The sequence below is a fragment of the Cetorhinus maximus genome, chromosome 2 (genome assembly GCF_964194155.1).
Source record: "Cetorhinus maximus chromosome 2, sCetMax3.hap1.1, whole genome shotgun sequence".
In the NCBI taxonomy this organism is placed as follows: domain Eukaryota; kingdom Metazoa; phylum Chordata; class Chondrichthyes; order Lamniformes; family Cetorhinidae; genus Cetorhinus; species Cetorhinus maximus.
In genome coordinates, this window is record NC_135880.1 from 202203173 (window position 1) to 202219522 (window position 16350).

At 44.2% G+C, this 16350-nt stretch overlaps 1 protein-coding gene across 1 annotated transcript in view; it reads left to right on the plus strand.

The window, feature by feature from the left end:
* The window catches only part of LOC144669303 (otoancorin-like), a 102358-nt gene that overhangs the window by 42167 nt on the left and 43841 nt on the right, over window positions 1-16350 (plus strand). Inside the window, exons 10-14 of the mRNA XM_078531664.1 lie at window positions 1216-1383; window positions 3261-3407; window positions 3887-3942; window positions 5598-5703; window positions 14590-14708. Of these exons, the coding sequence (XP_078387790.1) occupies window positions 1216-1383; window positions 3261-3407; window positions 3887-3942; window positions 5598-5703; window positions 14590-14708 (596 nt within the window). The remainder of the gene's footprint in view (window positions 1-1215; window positions 1384-3260; window positions 3408-3886; window positions 3943-5597; window positions 5704-14589; window positions 14709-16350) is intronic.

The following is a 16350-nucleotide window of genomic DNA, read 5'->3' on the forward strand; positions in this document are numbered from 1 at the left end:
TTTGGTAACATAATGGTTATGTCACAGGATTAATAATCCAGAAGCCAGGTCTAATAATCTTGATTTAAAAAATCAAATCCCACCACAGCTTCTCGGGAATTTAAATCCAATTAATAAAATTAAATCTGGAATAAAAATCTAATATTAATAATTATTGACCATGGAATAATTGGATTGTTGCTTAAAAACCCACATGATTCTCTAATATTCATAAGGTGAGGAGATCTGCCGTCCTTACCCAATTTGGCCTAATAAGCGACTGCAGATTTCACAGCAATGTGGCTGATTCTGAAGTGGCCTAGCAAGCCATTCAGTTGAATTCGAGAAGATGGCTCACCAGCACCTTCTCAAGGAAAATTGGGATGGGCAATAAATGCTGGCCTTGGGAGCTGTACTGAAGGCCTGCTGTTCTGTCGGAGGTGCCAAGATTGCACCCTTCCACCCTCAGGTGGACATTAAAAAGAAATCACATGCCGCTAATCAAAGAAGAGAAGGAGAGTTCTGCTGGTATCCTGATCAATATTTATCCCTCAACCAACATCACTAAAACAGATTATCTGGTCATTATAACATTGCAATATGGCTTCCACATCTCCTACATTACAGCAGTGACTACACTGCAAAAAATCCTCATTGACTGCGAAGTATTTTGGGATTTCCTGAGGTTAAGAAAGGCACTATATAATTGTAAGTCTTTCTTCTTCCAGTCATCAAAAACATTGGAAAATAATCCGCTGTCATACATTTAGCTAAACAAATCACACAGGCTGCTTGTTTCAAAGTGGCTTGGCTTCTTTTTCAAGCCTTTCAAACAGCCAAATAAAAGTTGCAAGATTGGTATTGAGTCACAGAAATAAAGAAGCTGCCATTTGTATGATGCCTTTCAGGGTATCCTAAGGCATTTCGTCTGGGCAAGTGGACATAGCCCAAAAGGTGCTCTTAGACATTTAAACAGAGCAAAATATTGTAACAAATTATTCATGAGATGGCACATGCCTTTAATATAATTCCATATGAAGAAGCCAGTCCATGATAGAAGGAAGTGCCTGAAAATCATTACAATTATGGAAATCTGTTACTTAAATTATTTTCAACCTAGAGTCTAACTGAATAATTCAACCATTGCCTACCAAATGTGCTCCGTTCCAATATTTTAAAACATACTGGACCTCAGCCGAACCTTTGAAACAATATTTACCACCTTATCTTTTGCAGGTCACAGCTGACACATTGAAGAATCTCGGTGTTCTGGCCTCTGGTGTTGGTGCAAATACATTTGAAAAGCTCAATGGCCAGAAATTCTTAGAAGTCTTTTCTGAAAAGGATGTGGCAGAGTCCTTGAACTTCATGTTGCCAGTACAGAAGAAAGCTATCATGAAAATGGCAAGTCTTTGCATTGATCTTATAATTGAGAAAATACATTCCTAGTTTGATCCATGACATTGGAAATCATACTTGTTAAGACTGATCATCCAAATTGCCAACATGCGGTATCTGAGCTCCAATAAGCAAATCAACCTGAAATGGGCTGTCTTAATTAAAAACAATAAGATAATTATTTCCTTCAAAGAAATTTTCTTTCATTATCAGCTTGCTGTACATTTTTGATATGATAATTAGTATATTTATCATCAGATAAGAAATATTTCTCTCATAGCCTTCAACCTCTCATATTCCATCTCAAACTATTAAAATTTACAGCACAGCAGGAGGGCTATTTGGTTTCTCATGTCTCAGTCAACTGTTTGCTAGAATTATCCTAAACTAATCCCGCTGCTAAAGTTTTTTGCCAAAGCCCATATTTCTTTGTTGAAAATAGTTATCCGATTTTCTCTTAAAAATTAAATAGTCTCTGCCTCTACTGCTCTATGTATCTAATATATTCTATTCGCCAACATCCATCTGTGTAATCTTCTCCTGTCATTTCTCCTCAATTTCAATGACAATTTTAAAGTGATTCACCAGCCCTACCAAGAGGAAATAGTCACTCATTGTTAACCCCATCATAACCCATCAGCATTTTAAAAACCTCCATTAAATTTCTTTTTGTGTTCCAGTGAAAATAGTCTCAGTATTTCAATTTATTATCACTATAGTTTCTGATCCCTGGCTATCCTGATGGAGCAACATGAGTGTTTTGTACACTTTTATTGCCCTTTTCTATGATTGGGCAACTAAAATTGCTCACAATACTTTAACTGTGTCCTAAGCAATGTTTTATACAAATGTATCATGACTTCTTTTTAACTCAAAATTCTAACTCGAAAATTCTGTGGTCCTTTTTGTGGCTTTATTTACTGACACAACATTTTCAGGGAATTATATATCTCATCTCTTAGATCTCCTACATCAACAGCTTTTAGCATCTTTCCATTATATTGGCCTGAACGTTGCGAAAGCAATGGGGATCTCAGCCATTGGCTCCAGGGCCCCGTGTCTTCTATTTTCGGGAAGGTGTTCCACACCTTGTACTCAGGCCATTGGTGGATTTTTCCCCGGGATCAAGGGTCCTGGGTGATGGGAGGGGTTGGGGGGAAGGGCGGGGTGTGAGTTGTGCAGAAGCCGCGGCCACCGAAAGCTGCTGGGCAATCAGAAGTGGCACCTCTATTGAACAGCAGTCCCCTCGTGGAGGCGATGGCTGCTACTGGTACAACACCCACCCGAGGCCTAGTATTGTCACTGGATCCCTGATGGGCAGTGCATCACGGGTTGGGGGTCACGGGGGATGGGGGTGCTTTCTGCAGGACCCCTTCTCAATGCAAAGTCCCTCGATCAGGACGCTCTCCCGGGAGTCCGCAAGCAATCCTGACACGGTTTACTTTTCATACTATCCCACATGCCAAGCCACAGCCCCCCTTCCGCCCAACCACCATTCCCACATGCAGCTGGATTAATACTAGCGGCAGTAGGATGAAACTCTTAAGTGGCCATTAACTGCCCACTTAAAGGCTTCACTTGTTAGGAGGGTAGGAAGGCCATGCACGGGCCTTCCTCCTGTGGACTTAATCAGGGCAGGGGCAAGAACGTGGCAGGGTCCCCACCTGCCTGTTTAAATGCCTGCCACCATCTCACTACAGGGAGGGCACAAAATTCGGCTCATTATTTCTCCAATCCTAGAAACAGTGCCAAATAGGGGTCCTTGTGAAGCTGCCCCTTGCAGGTGACTATGTATGTAAAGGTATGTTTGAACAGCTCTTCAATATAATCATGATCCTTATTCACAGAAGCATGAACTAATAGAATTTGTTTTAACTGTACAGATCTTGCAGTCAGTGAAGATTGATTCAGCTCTGGAATCACTTCCAGATTTACTGGTGCCACAAGTTCCGTTAAGAAAGCTGGAAAAGGCTGGCAGCATCATTAATTTAGACTTCTTGAGCAAGGACAAGCCTTGGAACAAGGGTCAGGTAAGACAATGAACCAGAAGAATGCAGGATGTGGGGAGTGGAACAACAGCCCAAGCCCTGTAATGAACCAACATGTCAATCCTGACTTCAAAAGCCTGCGAGAATGCTCAAAACTTATTTTTACAGTTGGGGGTCTGTTTTCTGGTTTACCCAGTATTCAAGGACTAACTATTAAACTTTAGGTGACAAAGTAGACGGTTAGGAAAGTACCCATTCTTCTTTATTTTGGGACATTACCTTTAAAATGTTTAAAATTCTACTATCCCCACATGTTTGCTAATTCCAGAAAATTTACAAATCTTCCATTTGAAATTGTTACACGGTTATGCTACAGATCGCAGCCAGAGGAATTCTCTCCCTGGTGCGTTACATACAGCAATTTAAAAGAAGGATGTCAGGAAATCTTATCTTGAGCTGAAAGTATGTCCCTGTGATTCTCCCCTTCCTGCAGCAAACTTACTTTCTTTCTAATTTTCTAGTCTGTCGCCGTCATTGATCGTGTTAAAGACCAACTCAATGATGTTAAAAATATGAGGTGAGCCAAAGTCTTTTCTAGCTTGACTTTGAGGTTTATTATTTTGAACGATTTGTTAAAGAAATTGCTAGTTGTTAGGGCTTTGAGAATTGGTAAGGTTATTTTTGTTTCACGGTTGATTGCATATATGCATTAAGTGAGGCAAAAAACTATCCATGCTTAAAGAACAATAATAGCTTGAAATATTTATATGCAGCGATTTGTCAGAAACACATTGAAATATTTCATATACAGTAAACTATTTTACAGTGTGTTAACTATTACTGTGTTGTCAGTCATTTTTCAAAGCAAGATACTAAAGACAGCAATAATAAGATTGATAAGTTAAGCTCTTTTGGGGATATTGTGGAAACCAGGAGAACTCCTTTCTTTCAAATAGTACAAAGAGAATCTTTGATGTTAATTGCAAACAAATGAGCAGCAAGACGATGCAATATTTTTGTTGTATTTTTATAATATTTTTATTAACTGCTAGTTACTATATATGTATGTACAGTATAAGGCCTAAGCTAGGAGCTGTCTCCAGGCTTGCTTCTGCACATGGCTCCATCTAGTATAAGACTGACCTCTAGGCTCAGGTCATGTGTTTCTTTACATCACATTGTAAGCCGTACTGTACTCAGTCCCATGTTAACCCTTTCTATGCCAGACCCTTATAATACAATTTTAAAATCTTATCTGAAGCACAGTACCTCCAACGGTGCAGCACTTCCTCAGTGTTACACTAGAATATCAACTTAGATTATGACTTCAAACATCAGGTAAAACAGCTTAAACCCAAAACATTCATCACTGGAGAAGAAAGAGCTACCAACTGAACTGAACTTACAGACATTTCATTGTACTGATTCTTGAGTATTGCTGAAAAGAAAGACATATTACTAAAGCTTTTCATCTTGCACTCATCAGGACAAACACAGGAATAGCAAATTTCAAATGATCACTACAATTTATATTACAGAATAAAAGGGTAATGATTGGTCGGCAAGATGACCCTGGCCGAGGTGTTGTCATGCAGAAGCAACGGGAAACTGTAGGCTCCAAAAGCTTGTGGGTAATTCAAAAATGCTCAAATTCCTTCTGTTTTATGAGAAGGGGGTCCATGTGTATTAATGTACATCACTTCTAGGAAGTGTAAATGGGCTGTGTTATAAGCTTGAGTGATTATCTTAAATTGGTCGCTAGTGTGGATATTAACACATTCAGGATTGTTCAGCAAGTGTTGCCCTGTTGCTTTCTCCTTGGCAACTTAAGTAGGGCAAAAACTATCCACGCTTTAAGGACACAAAATCAGCTTGTCAATCAAGCAGCATCCTTTCCTCCTGTGGTATAAAATGTTGCGATCATTTGAAATTTGTCATCCTTGTCTTTGTCCCGGTGAGCGCAAGATGAAAAGTTTCAGCAACATGCCTCTCTTGTATCAACATTCATTGAATAGATTTAAAGTGTGTTTCTCTTGTTTGAAAATCTTGTGATTCCAAGTGATTTTAAATTAATATTTAGAAATAATTTTGTGACAACTGTTATGAAGCCTTAAACAGTGCAATGCTTATTGCATGAAAATATAACATTATTTGAAAAGTTAATTTAGAAGTATGAGCTGTAAGTGCTCATTTTTGTTCCTACTGAATTTATTTTTCTGTTTCTTGTTGAAGTAAACTGAAGGCTGTTGTCAGAGGAATTCCATGTAGCCTCATTAACTCACTGAAGCCTGACGTGGTGAAGGCACTTGCAAATAATCGCCTTGTTTCAAGTTATCAGGTAAGTTTATGCCAATATATTCTACTAGACACACCAACCAAGTTCACATGATCAGGTTGTAGAGAACTTACACCACAGAAAAAAACTATTCAGATGACTGGTAGACAAAGGCATTTATGCTCCACATGAGCCTCCTATTCTACTTCATCGAACTCCATTTTAACACCTTTTCCACACAAGCCACTTGTTCTGTACCTGCACAGTTAATGGTTGAATATCCTGGTAGCACATGCAGATGCCAACCTGCTCCCTTCACCAATTTATGCCTCCAAAGAAATGCCTGAATTTTATCCGCTCTGTCCAATTCTTCCCTCTCCTTCGTTGAAGGCATTGAGTATGCCAGTTGTATGGTTCTATATTTGCTGGTCACACCCCAGTACTTTAGATGGCTGTTCTTTGAGCCCATCTGTCACCTTTTGGGAATCTTTGGTCATGTTGTCATAGATAAGATTTGGACATGTTAAGATGTAATTTTTTTCTCGCAAATCTTGCCCATGAGGCCTTGGTTTACTGTTTTGGTAGGTAGATGGTAAATGCCTAGTTGCCCAAATCTCAGAGGGAAACTTGAAGCAGCTGCTGCACTATTTGCAATTTGTACTTATTTTGAGATGCAGGCTTTGAATTCAGTAAAAAGGCCACCAAGTCTTATAGGTTTCTTACAAAACTAAATTAAACTTTTATTAATAGAAGAAATGATTTTAAGCATATACACATATCTACAAATTACTACTATGATAACTTCTAAATCTCCTAATTAATCTAAACCTCAGTTGCACCTCTGATAAGGCAACAGTGAGACACATAGATTTTAAAAGACCCAGGCAAAGTAACACACGATAACCTGAACAGTCAAATTCAATGTGAGTTTTTCTCAGCTTCAGTTCCTTATAGACAGCAGCTTGAGGCTTAGATGCTGGAGTTAGATCTTAGAATGCCTTCCCTTACACACAGCCTTCTCTTCTTTATACACATTTTCCCCTTTGAATGCAAATTTCCATTGTTTCACTATGTCTTTGGACTTCACCTCTCTAATAATAATCTATCATAGTACTAATTTTACCAGTAATCTTTGTGAAAAATAAACGCACTGTTTCTGAACTTCTGCTGGCTAGATGTGACATTTCACTCCCTCTTTTGAATTCAAGCTAGCCTGGTTTATTTAAAAATGCAAATGTTCCCTTCACACATTACATTCTAAAACTTTCCCTATGTTTGCCTACTTAACATTTCAAACCTAACTTATCTTCTGATACATCAAAGCCATCAGACCAGCTGCCTTTAGTTCAATTAAGTTCCCCTACCCAAACAGAGACACACACAGGCACAAACCCCACTACTACTCTACTTTACAATAAATTCCAACAACAGTACGAAAATTATTATATCTCCCTGACACTTACCAAGATAGCTCAGAGCTGAGTTGTGAATAGCTGGAGTGCATGTGTGGAGACATGGAAATTTAAAGCAGTGCACATGACAGTTTCATTATTACATTCCTGGGTCCTCTGCTGCACAAATAGATATGGGGCAATGTTTCACCCCTGTAGGGGGGGATGTGAGGGAGCAGGCGCGGGTGGGTGTGTTCCTGGGAGGGTGGGTTCCCGATTGGCGCCCCTGATTGGGGGCGCATCGCCATTTTACTTGGGTGGGCCAGTTAAGGCCCACCCAGTGTGACGTCCGCTTGGAAATACTGTGCACTCCCTATGCGGGCGGAGTGGGGGGGTGTGGGGGGGGGGGGATGTGGTGGATTCCCTGAGCATCAGTACGCTCTTTCGTGCATGCGCATGAAAGATCTCCCCGAGGCAAAGTGCCGTCTCAGGGAGGTCGCTGGAAGTTTTAAACATTTGTGGAAGTGTGGAAAAAAAATTCCTGACGTCCCCTCATGTGACACTGTCACATGAGCTCGGACATGTCAATTTCTTTTATTTCAACATTTCATAAACACTTTAAAGCCCTCATGAAACCTCATCCCGCCCGTGGATGAGGCTTCATGTTTTTCGAAAGGCCGCCTGGTCTCCTTGCCTGCCCGCCAACCTTAAGGTTGGATGGGCAGGTCCTTTAATTAGCTTAATTACTTTTTTAAAGGCCTTAAGTGGCCGCTGACAGTTCGGCGGGCGCGCAGCTGAGTCGGCTGTGTGCCTGCCGAACTGAAAATCTGGGTGATGTCGGGACACATGCCCAACGTCACCCCACGTTGGCGAGCGGGCCCTGTCCCCTGCTCACCATCCGGAAGATGCAGCCCATGGGGTAGTGGGAATTAACGGCCAGAAAATAAAGGAGTTAAAACCATTTAAGGGAGCAATTGATACTATTATATCCAGAAAGCTATCTGGGGTATCCCCAGATTTGTAACACTGGGCGTAGCCAGTGTGTCAGCAGATATTAGAATGCAGCATTATAAGCTAACCCTGGCCTTAACCTTAGACCAAATCACAGGTAAATGCTATCCAACACCAATCGTTGGACAATAGTCTGATTTTCCTCCATCTATTCATGGGCATTTATAAGAACTGAAATGCTCTGACCACCATCTGCCCATTTATTATAAGGCTGTCATGGAGACATAGAACACTTCACACCACATCCTTAATCATGCAGAACAGGTTAGACTTGGCAGAGCGGTGACCTGCATTGCATTAGTACAATGTTAACAATTACATTTAATGTTTATTTTTAAATCATGATCACCATTTTGCTCTTGACCCACTCATTATAATGCACTTTGGAAATGTTTATTCATGGAATATTACTCTGATGAAGAAATTACAACTGTAATAGTGCTTTTTAAAGAAAAGAGATAGTTACCCATCTTCTTCTTCACAAAATTACACAGCTTCCTCCCTGACAGATCATCCCAATTCTTCACACCATAGAACCTCACAGTCGTCAACTGTGCCACCCGTCCCTTGCCTCTGCTGGAGTCACCAACTGCCTTTCCCTAGAGTCACCAACTGCCCCCACTCCCAGAGCCACCAACCACCCCTCTTTGGAGTCACCAATTGACCCTCCCCAGAGTAATCAACTGTCCTCCCCACCCCTAGAATCACCAACTGCTTCTCCCTAGATTCCTTTTTCCAAAAGTATACTTTATTTCTAAAATGTTTAAAAGTACATAACAAGACATTTCAAGTTGTAGATTACAGAAAGTGCAATAAAATTCAACTTTGCTCCTTATAGTATGTTTCACTTCGAGGTGCCTCAATGCAATTGAAATACTCTTGATATTTGCAATATACATTCCATGTCAGGCATACAGCTGATGTGCGTGTGTGGGTGGGGGTTGTGTGGGGAGGTTCTAACAGTTTCCAGACCCTCGTGTACTGTGACTAAAAGGCCTTAGACAGCGACCTTTCACCTTTGCACCTCCTTAGGCAGCTGCCCCAAGCTTTAGTGTGTCCCTTAAGTGTGTGCATCTCCCCAGTCACCAAGTTCTAAGTGTCACCAACTTGCCCTCCCAGCCACCAAATGCTCCTCTGCAATGTCACTCAGCTTACCCTCTTCACAGTCACCCTGTAACCATAGTTTCTGTGAGGTTATGTGGTGCTGAAAGAGAACTGAATGATGATTGCTGGGAAAGGTCCTTTTTTTCAGTCAGAGATGTCTATCACATGAGCATTTAAAGATTACCAAATGTTTATTTGTGGAGCACTTTTCAAAGCATATGTACTGTTGTGGCAGAATATTTCCCCAGTAAACATATTTATTATGAAATGTTTCCTTAGTTATTTCATATCAGCTTTGATTATTTCTACTCAATTGACTGGAGTTGATAAAAGTCTTGTTGGGGTAATGAGTATTCATGGGGCAGAATTTTCCATGCCCGCTGGCGTTGGGCGTGCGTGGACAAAATGGCGCAATCAGTTTCATGTCGGTAGGAAACCAGTATGTGATCGGTCGCTCAGCCCACCAATGCCGGACTGTGTTTCCCACCATCGGACGTCAGGAACCTCATTTTAATACATCAGCATATCATTATCAGGCCAGCCTGCCAGAATCATGCCTTCCCCCCCTCCCTCAACCCCACTGGATCATCTGTCCACGCCTACGTGTTTCACAACAGCACATAAGCGACATGCACTTGGTGGCCTGCACTTTGAGGGGAACTCGGAGGTGAGTAGACAGTGACATTGTGCAGCACTCGCTAGAGTTGCCTGTTGGACTTCAAGCTTGAGGGGCGTTCGGGGGTCGGGGTTAAGGGCAGCCCTGCTGTTGAGGTGACTTGTGGTGGGGTTGGGGGCAAGGCAAGGGCCTGCCATTGAATATAATGCACAAGCATTCAGGGTAGGGGATAATGTGGGTGAGGGAAGTGGCCACGCATTAGGGAAACCTGTATTAAGTTACCATTCCTCTGTAACTGAGACAGTTCAGGTGCAGCCACATTGATATGATTGGAGTTGGGCTTCTAGTTTATCTGTCCACTCAAGCAATGCAGAGGCATCAAAGTGCCAACAAGTGCTCCAAATCTTTTCACCCCGCCCCCACCTTCTATCCACCCAGTACAGACTGCAAAGTCGTGAGCATTTTAGTCGACTGCAGAACAGTTGGATAACTGCACACGTTGTACAATCTCCTTGCTGAAACTGGCCATGGAGCAGTCACTGGTGGAGGCGCTCACAGCCCCTTGCAATGTAACCATCCCGGTTTGGATCAGTTTCCCCCACGGTTCAAGCTAACAGTGCAGCCTTGCAGCGTAGGTTAGGAGAATGTCTGTGCCTGAGCTGAGAGCACAGCATGCAGTCCAATGGGCAAGGCTACCGCCAATCGGTCAGATGGAAGGTGGTGCGAGTGGTGGGGTTTCGGGCAGCCATGCAGCGCACTAATCTCTAACCATCTAAGTGGTGACCAGCACTCTCCGCGATGCGTTAAGGGGCCTTCACACTTCACCAGGACAGTTTCTTAGTACACCCATGCTCTCTCTTTCATCCTTCAGGAGGACTACATCAGGATCATGGAGTCTGGTGAACTAGCTGTATGCCTGATGGCCTACAGAGAGCTAAGATGATGGAGGAGAGAGCGACTGAGGCTCCTGGCTGCACAGAGGCAGGAGCAGCAACCTCAGGAAGAAGTGTCAGCTGGGACTCTGCACATGCCGCTGAAGAGCCACAGTGAGCCGCCACTGGTCAGCGCCTAGCAACACCCAGGGTCTATAGACACTGCCTGTCATTCCTGCAGATGACCCAAGAACCAGTGTCGCCAAAGACTGCGCATGTCTAAGGAGCTGGTTGGTCACATCTGCCAGCTACTGCAGGATTTGGCACCATGGGGAATGGAGAGCATTCACTGCCAGTGGCCGTAAAAGCGACTATGATGCTCAATTTCTACACCAGTGGCTCCTTTCAGGGCTCCACAGGTGACCTCTGTGGGACCTCACAAGCCTCCACCCATAAATGCATCCATGAGGTCACAGAGGCCATCTTTGCGAGGGCACACATCTTTGTGCATTTCGCGTGGGACCAGGTCAGCCAGGATTCAAGAGCGATTGGATTCCCCCAGGTCGCGGGATTCCCACAGGTGCAGGGTGTGATCGACTGCACTCACATGGCACTCAGATCTCCATCGCAACACATGGTGAACTATATCAACCACAAGGGATTCCATTCGCTGAATGTGCAGCTGATATGCGACCACCAGAAACGCATCTTGCAGGAGTCCGCACAGTTTCTAGAGAGTGTGCACGATGCCTACATCCTCAGTTGGTCACAGATCCCTGAAGTCTTCCAGGGTCCACAGAAGCTGCAGGGATGGCTCCTCAGGGACAAGGGCTACCTACAGAGGCCGTGGATGATGACACCCGTGCGGCGGCCTCAGACTGCAGCAGAGCGACGGTATAATGAGGCTCATGCTGCAGCTCGCAACTTGGTGGAGCAGAACATTGGCATGCTGAAGGTGGGGTTCTGGTGCCTGGACCGGTCTGGTGGAGCCCCGCAATACAGTCCTCAGAGGGTGTCACGCATCATCGTCGTCTGCTGCGCCCTTTATACCCTGGTGCTTCCAACGGGGAGATGGGCTGGCTGAGGAGGAGCTGCATGTCTCCTCTGATGGGGATGAGGAGGTCCTCGGAGGCGATGATAATAGGAATGAGGCCCTCGCACTGGCCAAGTGAGGCAGGTGCGCTTGGGAAGCCCTCATAGCCACTAGATTTGTGGAGGAGGATGACGACATGCAGTGAGGTGTCCCCGTAGATCCTCACATTGCATCTGTGAATGTTTGACTCTAGTCTAGTTGACGGCAGCGCGAATACCCTCTGTGAGAATGCTCCCATCATGGAGACGCAGCAGAGGCCCTAATAGTTGCTCGATTGCAAGGGGATGACAACGTCATGCGCTGAGGACACTCCATAAATCTCCTCACAGCCCCTGTGAATGTCTGATTCCTGTCTGGCTCAGGGCAGATCGCTTGCACTCTGTGATCAGGGTCATATCATAGAGACGCAGCCACGAAACTTTAGAAGCATCTGACCTTTTGTTTGCCTTCAGCACCTGACCTCTTCAGGAGAACAGCGTCACTGGTCACAAATGCTGAAGAGATGGGGGACCAGCCCCACCTTAAAGGTGTTGAGAGCACACAGAGAGAATAAGAGAATTCTGTGGCACAAGCCCACTATATTCTGGCAGCAATGACAAGCACCACTGATGTGCAGGGATCAGTAATGTTTCCAGGGAGTGTGAGGCTGGACTATCACTTTGGTCTGAAGGCTGCACAGAGGTCCTAGACTGAGACACCTGCCTTTAACTTGTGCGGAAAGATTTCATATCTGAGTGACAAGAACACTGCTCATCAGAACAAGGAGCCATAGGCAGGGAGACATTCTTGTGAGTTTATTGACAATAATGAACATTATGTACAAGTGATTAACACCCGTGCCCAGGCTGCGCAACTAATTCTCCTTAATTTTCATAACCCTGCTGCTATGTCTTGGTGCTCCCCAGTCATCCACAGCGGAGGTGGATACAGCCTTTGCTGAAACCACAGGAATAGGGGAGTCAGGTGGGCCAGACATTCTCGGAGCCAGCTGGATGGATAGGCCCGGAAAGTGCCCCTACTGATCCTCCTCCCAATGGGTGCCCGGGGGCCCCAGGCTGAGTCCTTGAGGAGAAAGGGTAGCTGGAGTGAGTTTGAGCTGCCTGGCACCCCTCTCGGGTACACACTGCTGGAGGCCAACTATGACATCAGTGATGGACTTGAGCCCGCGCAGCAGTGCAGGAGTAAAGTCCTGGGCAAGGCCTCCATGGCGGCTGCCGTCCTACCAGTGTTGACCTTGGCGCATTGGCATCCCTGTACTATCGCCTCAGAGTGAAGGTGGACAGAGTCCTCCATTGTGCCTTGCAATCTGAGGAGTGCAGCAGACATCCCTTCCTGATGTTCCCGAGTTTGCCTTTGCAGCTCCAGCAATTGTGACATGACCGAGTCCAGAGGCTCATCATCTGACTCGGACTCAGCAACGTTCTGGCCTCCAACAGTCCTCCAAGTGACAAAAACCTGGATGTCCCTGCCTCCACCTACTGTGAATCGGATGGTGCAATGTTCTCACCAAATTGTGATCCCAAGGTTATTCTAAAGCTAGGTTCCACTGAGGTGTGTGCCTCTGCGCTGGTGGAGGGTGTGGGTGAGCGTTGTGGCAGGACTTCATGGAGCGTGCCTCCAGGTTCCTCTTCAGAGGTTTCTTCGGGGCTTGATTGGAGGCCTTGGGTTGTGGACTCCATCGGCTGTGTAGCAGGTGTGCCTGGGGAAACAAGGAGAGATCATTAGTGCATGGCAGAGGCCTTTAAACAGGACACATCACCTCAATTGATCGAGCACCGCCGACCTCATTGTTAGCACAGGACCGGTCCAGGTCATCACCGGCCAGCTGGATGGCTCTGTTTCCAAAGTCCGTGAGGATCTTGATTGCGGGCATTCCACCACCGGACTGCAACCTCTCCCTGTTGTTGTGTGCCAGCTTGTCCTGCATGAATAGAGATGGAGAAAGTATAAGCAGGATGCCTACCAGGCCAGATGATAAGTATGCCTGGCCTGTGTGGGTGGTGAGTGGTCCCATGGATGGGATGAGGACAATGATGGTGATTGCAAGAGAGTGAATGGTGATGTCCCTTGAGCCGGCAGCGAGTGAGAGCCCTGTGGATGTGTGATGGGTTTGTGAGTGTGAGAGTTGAGAGAGATGAGAAGAGTGACTTATCCTGGTGGAATGGAAGAGATCATTCACCCTCTTGCGGCACTGGGTGGCTGTCGTCTTTTAAAGGGCGTTGGCGCTGACCACCACTGCCACCACCTCCCAAGCCAGGTTAGTGCTGTTGCTGTCATCCTATGGCCAGAGCGAGGGTAGAGGACATCCCGGCGGGCCTCCATAGCATCCAAAATGTGCTTGAGGGATGTGACACTGAACCTGGGGGTTGCAGTCTCCTTCAGTTTCAGGGCCATGTTTTCCATGCAGCGTTGGTGGTCTGGAAGCACTGAGATGTGTGCTTGTGGCTGGACTTTAAATATGGTGCCCGGCATGATGCAGTGGCGGGGTGATGGTGTGGTGGGAAAATGAGAGCCCACCCGCCATGGAAATGCCGTGTTTCCCAGGAGTGCATAAATATGTGGTGGGTTTGGGACGATATGGCGTGAAAACTCGCCACCATGGCCAGGGGGGTAAAACTGCACTTAGTGCAAATCTGGGACGATTCCACCCATGGTTTTATATAATTCTGCTAGTATTATTATAAACATTTCTTGTCTCAATACCTTAAAGATCAAGATGAACCATAGACCATTGACGATTATCAAAAATGTTGTGTTGGCAAAGCTCCACAATTTGCTATACGATAGATCTTTCGAGCATTAACCATATTAGAACTACTTACCTTGCACATTTCATTAACATGCTGCTCATATAATTTACAGATTCGCTGCTTTTCCATCAAATATTTTAAAGAGCAGAAGACCAGCAGACCAAATTATTTCAGCAACCTGACACGAGAAGATATTAATGAATTCCTGGACTCATACATGATTTTTCAACCGTAAGTAATGTTATTTCCTTCACAGCCTCCCTTCTCACTTCAACATTAGAAAAAATGTAAAAAAACCACTTGATCTCCCTTTTCATGGGCTGACTGACTTGTTTTTGGTATTACTTTTCATTCCAGAAAACTACTAGCTACAAAAGCTGACTTGCTGTATCTTAGCTTCCAGCTTAAGACCTGAAGCATTTAGAGTTCTCTTTCAAAACCAATTGGCTCATGTCTTTCCCCCCCACCACCCCACTTTCTACACTCCTGTCAAATAGTAGACCTGTTCCTTTGAGTTCTCCCCAATGTTATGATCCATCAGTAGGCCTGACAATAAAACCAGTTACATTTCTCCCTTTCTTGGGCCTCAAGGAACTATTTCCAGCTATTCTCAAACTGAATAGGCTTCATTGTGTGCAAATGAGTTTAAAATGAGTCAATTGATGCTTATTGTCCCTATCGGAAGGAGGCTATGAGCCTCAATGTTCCACAAATTAGTTCGTCTGGGTTTAACTCACATCGTCAATAACTGCAGCCTTTGATTTTTCTAAAACCATGCAAGTTCACTTGGTCTTAAAACCCAACCCAGCACATTCCCAAATCACTTCTCTGAAGGAAACACAGATCAAAGCTCCCGCAATGCCACAATGTGATTCCATATATGCCAAACAGCCCCCGGGAAGTGGCCACAAAAAAAAGAAAAAGCATACGAGAATGTTTTGTTTTTTGGCATAGTTCCCAGTGAATGGGAGAGATGCAAAGAACAGCAAAGGCTGAGAAAACTGATAGCAAGAGCTACAAAAAGGGAGTACAAAAAGAAACTTGCAAGGGATATCAAAATCAACTCAAAATACTTTTACGATTGTATTAAGAAAATGAGATAGAAACAAAAAAACTACTGCGGATGCCGGAAATCCAAAACAAAAACAGAATTACCTGGAAAAACTCAGCAGGTCTGGCAGCATCGGCGGAGAAGAAAAGAGTTGACGTTTCGAGTCCTCATGACCCTTCAGCAGAACTGAGTATAGTTAGGAACCCTAACCAGGTTTTTCCAGGTAATTCTGTTTTTGTTAAGAAAATGAGGATGGTTTAAAAACAATGTGGCTTCCTTGAAAACTGACAATGATGATATGATAAATGAAAATACGGAAATGGAACACATGTTAAATAATGACTTTGCGTCAGTATTTATAGTAGAGGAAAAGGGTAGCATTCCAAACTGAAAAAAAAGAATCACAGGCAGGATGGACTTACATTAATTTTGGTAAGTAACTGAACAGTAATGAAAAACAAATAATGGCAATTAAGAGTGACATTTTCCCAGTTTCAATTTCACAGTTCTAAAGGAAGTAGATGGAACAATGCAGATGCCCTAAATATGATCTTGCAAAGTTCTGAATTTAGGAACACCTCCTTTAGATTGATGTCAGTCTACTATTTAAAAAAGGAAAGAAAGGAAAACCAACTAATAACAGACCCATTAGCCCAACATCTGTTGTCAGGAAATTACTAAAGTCTAACCTTAAGGATATGATCATTGAATCCCTTGAGAAGTGTCAGTTGATCAGAGATAGGCAGATGGATTTGTAAACGATTGGCCAGGATTCCAGGGGTTCAGGCAGAGGTGAAGAGATTCTGCAAATTAAGGTTGTAT